General features: G+C 56.4%; 1 protein-coding gene across 1 annotated transcript; it reads right to left on the minus strand.

Annotated features, from left to right (window-relative positions):
• Positions 1 to 257: 257 nt before the first annotated feature.
• On the minus strand, positions 258 to 4,322 carry LOC133052658 (melanoma-associated antigen 10-like). Its single transcript, XM_061137565.1, has 3 exons — positions 4,310 to 4,322; positions 831 to 1,059; positions 258 to 744 (listed from the first exon to the last, which is right to left on the minus strand). Exons 1-3 carry the CDS (start codon positions 4,320 to 4,322, stop codon positions 258 to 260), a joined length of 729 nt encoding a protein of 242 aa, XP_060993548.1.
• Between the last annotated feature and the right edge of the window lie 1,338 nt (positions 4,323 to 5,660).

Raw genomic sequence — 5,660 nt, forward strand, 5'->3', positions numbered from 1 at the left:
GGTAACCACAAATACACTCGGATCAATATCATTCACAAAGTTATTGAACTTTCTTTAGCCTTCTCTGATACCAAACTTTGAAAAATTTAAAAGAAAACAGAGATGAATCCCCATGTCATCATAGAGAACAGGAACCAAAAGATGCTACAAACTGGTTCCCCCAACTGGCCCGGTCCCTCACTTCTGAGATGGCTGCCTAATTCCTCTTCAATCACAGAGGAAGGGAACAACCTGGCTGCTGCTCTGTCTCAGGCCCCCTATTCCTCCTCCCTCGCATCCTCTGCACTCAGAAATGGGAAGGCCCTCAAATCCCTTTCATTAACCCTGAGCATAAATGCCATGACTTGCCACTTGCTGGTCTCCACATAGGCCCGGGGACCCCACAGGAACACATAGTGAGCAGGGTGGCTGTCAGGCATCTGCTGGTACTCCAGGTATCCCTCCTGCACCCACACTCGGGTCAGCAGCTCCCTGGGCTCCGCAAAGACACAGTGCTCCCTCCCAACATACACCCCCATCCTGCTGAGTGCTCCCCAGACGGCCTCCTCAGGGGCCGGTTCTCCACACAGCATAATCACGCTGAGGACCAGTGCCAGGAAGCCGGCCTTGGGCAGGCCCTCCCTGTCTCTCAGTATCTCATCGCAGGTGAGGCCCAGGGTGGGGACCAAGGTGTAGATGTGCTCCTTGCGGTCCACCTCCTTTATCTCCACACCAAAGACCAGCCTCAGGCACTCTGAAACTTCACTGAAGACCACCGGGAAGTGCTCCTGGTTATCCCTAGGACCTCATTCAGCATTTCCGCCTGGGAGGTCAGCTCCTTGGCTCAATACTTGAAGAGCAGGAACTTCAGCAGGTTACCCATCATCCCATCCAGGATTTCTTGCGGCAGGGCCTCCACATTATTGGAGGAGGATGCTAGGACATCGGAGGCCAAGTGCGATGCAGCCACCCCCACCTCAGCCAAGAGCGGCACCTCGACAGGGCCCTGGGCCTTGCCTGGGTCCTGAAGGTCTTCCTCGGGTTTGCTGAGCTCACTCATCTCAACCACGAGCACAGTGCCTGAGGTCAAACAAGACACGGAAGTGAGGCAGAGGTACAGATGGCGACCAAGGGCCTCTGGGAGAGAGGAGGTGTGAGCAACCTGGGCTAAGAAAGGCATCCTGAATGGTACGACACAGGCCACTAACAGCTCTCCCCTTGAGGGGTGCTCTCAGACCTTGCAGGAGTGCTCCTTCTGGGAGGCCATTCCCCTGGCTACCCAAAGGAGGAAGTGAGTTGACTCCCCAGGGTTTGGTCAACACAGCCCGAGATTTCCGGGTCCAAAAAAGTGGGAGGAATTGGGACCTCCTGGGGCCCCCTTCTGTTCTGGGATAAGGAGCCTCTGGTTCACTTCAGGTCACCCTCTCACCTTGACTCCTGATACTGCCTGGACCTCCTCTGCTGTCTGAACTCAGGACACAGGCCTCAGACCTCTGCCTTTGCCTCCTTGTTCCTGGAGCTCCTGTGAGAGAAATGGAGGTGAAATCTAAAGGCTGTATGCGGCACAGCCCTGAGACTTCTGTGCTGCTAGGTGGGGACGGACACTCTGACTACACCCAGTTGTGTGGTGGGTCCCTTTTAGTGCCCACCTTTCCCTTGGCATGGTTTGGACCATCCGCTCTGGAGGAGTAGAAAGAAACTCAAGACACAAGCCTGAACAGAAAGCCCTGAGAGGCCCCACATGCGGCCACACCTGCCCAGGGCCTCGCGCCGGTCCTAGGCGGGGGAGATGCTTGGTCCTCAGCTCCTCCTCACGTCCTGCCTGGCCTCCAAGCACTCGCCACAGGGGCGGGGGTCTGCTCAGTCCAACCTCGGGGTTGGGGAGTCCAGCCTCTGCCAACCTGAAGCCTCCACCTCTGCCCATAAAACCTCACCTCCCGAGTTCCCTAAGCCAGCAGTCAAGAAACGGCTCACCCTGCTGACCCCATTCTGGGCCATCCAAGACCCTCTTACAAAGGCCAACATCCCTTCAGTTGGAGTCGAATCGCCTCAATCCTTCCTCGCATGGAGCCTGGACTCCAGGCAAGACACGCGATTGTACCGTCTGCCATTTTGAGACCCCGCCGCTTTCACAAGCCTCCAGTCCCTCTGAGACCCGCATGTGAGGAAGTCAGACAGACCTACTGTGCTCTTCTCACCCCCAAGGGCTCCAAGGAATGACTACAGGGATGGGGATCTGTGGGGTTCGATCGATCCTCACTCAGGGTATTCATAGTCCCCCTTCAGGAACCTCACCTTGCCTCCACGCAGGACCTGGATTCTCGCCTCTCTGCAACTGAAACCCCGCCCCTTATAGCAGGACCCCAGTCTCTTGAAGACCCGGATGTCAGGAAGTCAGCTCACGACTGTGGCACCCATCCTGACCCCACGGTTGCCATGCACTGACAACAGAGTCGGGCTTCTCTGACGTCTCCTCTGATTAGGGGTTCAGGGTCCTCTAGTCCATCTTCAGGGTCCTCAAGGTCTTCAACCATGCAGGACATGGGACTCGGCCCCCCGAGGCCCCACCCCATATGCGAGGTCCACAGTCAGAGACCCGGATGTCAGGAAGTGAAACCATGTACTTTGGGCTCATTGAATCCCAGAACGGCCAAGGACCAACAGCAGCTCCAGGTTTTTCTGAGGTCTCCTCTGATTTGGGTCCAGGGTCCACTCACTTGCCCATCAGTGTCCTCAAATGGAAACCCCGTAGGAGCTGGGCTTCTTCCCTCTGCTCACCTGAGGCTACACCCCCTTTCCCAGGTCCCCAGTTTCTCTGAGACCCAGATGTCAGGAAAGGCAGCATGTGCTTATCCACCCTCTGTGATCCCTGAGACTTGATGTGAGGGTCCCTCCTCTGGTCAAAACAAGGGGCATCCCCAGAATGCCAGGGCTCTAGATGAGATTCCTTAGGAAGGATTAAGGAACCCCACAGATTCCTGACCCTACTGTCAGCCCTGGGCCACCCTGGTGGTGGGATGAGCGCTTGGCAGCCACTTCTGACTTCCGCATCTGTATCTCAGAAACATTAGGCAATTGTTAGAAGCATCAGGGCGTCAGATGGGCAGTGAGAAAGATCTTCGTTCTTTTGAGAGTCAAGGTGAGGACACTGAGGAAGGACAGAGGGGACCCTGGACCCCAGAGCAGAGTGGGCTCTGGGAGTACATTGGGTGCATGAACGTATGCTGGATTTCCTGACTGGGTCTCAGAGAGACTGAGGACCTGGTATAGGGCGCTGACTTCCTAATATTCAGATTTCAGACTGGTGTCCTAGTATAGAGAGATGACTTACTGACATCCGCATATCAGAAAGACTGGGCTCCTGAGGTTTGGGGCATTAGTAGGGGAGAGGAGAGAATCTGAAGTAGTACCTGGAGATAAGGTGAGGTCACTTAGGGAAGGCTGAAGGGACCCCAAGTGAAAACTCTAGGGATCCCAAGATAAGAGTGATGGAACTCCAGAGATCCCTGCCCCTGCCATCGGCCCTGGGAGCCCTCGGGGTGAGAAGAGCACACTAGGTCTGTCCTGAGTTCCTGACATCCAGCTCTGTGAGACTCGGGACATGGTGTGAGGAACAAGGACTACAGTGGGGAGAGGACAGAGACTTGGTCCTCCTTGAAATCAAGGTGAGGACCCTGAGGGAGGACAGAGGGTAGCCAGACCTCAGAACAGAAGGAACCCTGGTAGTCCCTGGGCAGGATGACCTCATGCCTCATTGCCTGACAAACCTGGCAGATAGACTGGGGACCTCTTGAAAGCAGGGGAAACTCCAAATGGCAGATGGGACACTTGCAGGTCTTGTCTGGAGTCTAGGCTCCATGCAAGGAAGGACTAAGGCAGTTAGACCCCAACAGGGAGGGATCTTGGCCCTTGCAAGAGGATCTTGGAGGGCGCAGAATGGGGTGAGCAGTTTCTTGTCCTCTGGATTAGGGACCTCGGTAGGTGAGGTTTTTCAGACAGAGCCGAAGGCTTCAGGTCGGCAGAGGCTGGACTCTTCAACCACAATGGAGGACTGAGCAGACCTCTGCCCCTGTGATCAGTGCTGGGAGGCCAGGCAGGACGTGAGGAGGAGCTGAGGACTGAACACCTCCCTAGTCTAGGCCCCAAAGGATACGCTCGGCAGGTGCGGCCGCATGTGTGGCCCCTCAGCGCTTTCTGTTCAGTCTCGGGGCTTGTTCTGCGTTTCCCTCCAGACCCCCAGAGGGGAGGGACCAGGTTGTGCCAGGGGAAATGTAAGGACTACAAGGGAGCTCTGAGGGGACCTCTCACCACCCAACTAAGGGGACCTCACAGTGTGCACCCATCGTACCGTAAGAGAATGCTCAGGGTTGTGCCACAGGATACCACTGAGGTGCCCCCTCCATTTCACACAGGAGACACAGGAACCAGGAGGTGAAGGCAGACGTCTGAGGTCCGTGTCCTGATATCAGTGAACAGAGGAGGTCCAGGCAATGCCAGGAGTCAAGGTGAGGAGGGTGCCCTGAGTGGACACCAAGGGATGCCCATCCAAGAAGTGAGGGGACCCCACAAGGGCCTAACCACTTAAATTTTCAGTTCCAGATATCTCAGGCTGTGCTGACCACACCCTGGGGAGCCACCTCACTTCCTTCTTCAGGTAGCCAGGGGACTGGCCACTCCAGAGGCATGTCCCTGTGAAGTCTGTGAGCACTTTTCAAGCGGAGACCTGCAAGTGGCCTGTGGCCAACCAGGGTGCGGTTCTCAGGTGAGGCCATTCACAGCCCATCTCTCCACCATCCAGGCCCATGGTCCTCATCTGTCCCATTTGCCCCCATGCCTCACTCCTGCCTCACTCTGTAGTTTGATCCCAGGCATCAGGCTCGTGGTCAAGATGACTGAGCTGAGCAAGCTCGAGGAAGACCTTCAGCACCCAGGTGAGGCCAGGGTCCTGTGGAAGTGCAGCTCTCTGGGGCTGAGCGGGGGAGGCTGTATCCCCCTCAGCCTCCTCCCCCACAGTCTCCTGCTCCACCCTTGTGGAGGCCTTGCCCCATGAAGCTCTGAATGAGATAGTGGCTAACTTGATGAAGTTCTTGCTCCTGTAGTATCTGGCCAAACATCTGATATCCCAGGCGGAAATGCTGAAGAAGGTCCTCAGGAATAACCAGGAGCCTGTCCTAGTGGTCTTCAGTCAAGCTGCAGAGTGCCTACAGGTTGTCGTTGGCCCGGAGCTAAAGCAGTTGAACCCCAGGGAGCACATCTACATCATGGTCCCTACCCTGGGCCTCACCTGCAATGTGATGCTGAGCAGTGGGCAGACCCTGCCCAAGGCTGGCATCCTGGTGCTGTTCCTCAACCTGATCATGCAGAGTGAAGACCTGACCCCTGAGGAAGCAGTCTTGGGAGTACTCAGCAGGACGGGGGTGTGTGTTGGGAGTGAGCCCTGTCTCTTTGGGGAACTCAGGGAGCTGCTGACCCAAGTGTGGGTGTGGGAGGGATACCTGGAATACCAGCAGGTGCCTGACAGCCACCCTGCTCGCTATGAGTTCCTGTGGGGTGCCCTGGCCTATGTGGAGACCAGCAAGTGGCAAGTCATGGTGTCTGTGCTCAGGGTCTAACAGAGGGCTTTGAGGGCCTCCCCACTCCTGTCTGCAGAGGCTGCGAGGGAGGAGGAATAGGGGGCCTGA

Source organism: Dama dama, chromosome X, assembly GCF_033118175.1.
Source record: "Dama dama isolate Ldn47 chromosome X, ASM3311817v1, whole genome shotgun sequence".
In the NCBI taxonomy this organism is placed as follows: Eukaryota; Metazoa; Chordata; class Mammalia; order Artiodactyla; family Cervidae; genus Dama; species Dama dama.

Excerpts from the sequence above, each read along its gene's own strand:
- LOC133052658 (XM_061137565.1), bottom strand. Across the intron at positions 745-830 it reads CTGAAGTTCCTGCTCTTCAA|TGAAGTTTCAGAGTGCCTGA; the intron begins GTATTGAGCCAA and ends GGTGGTCTTCAG.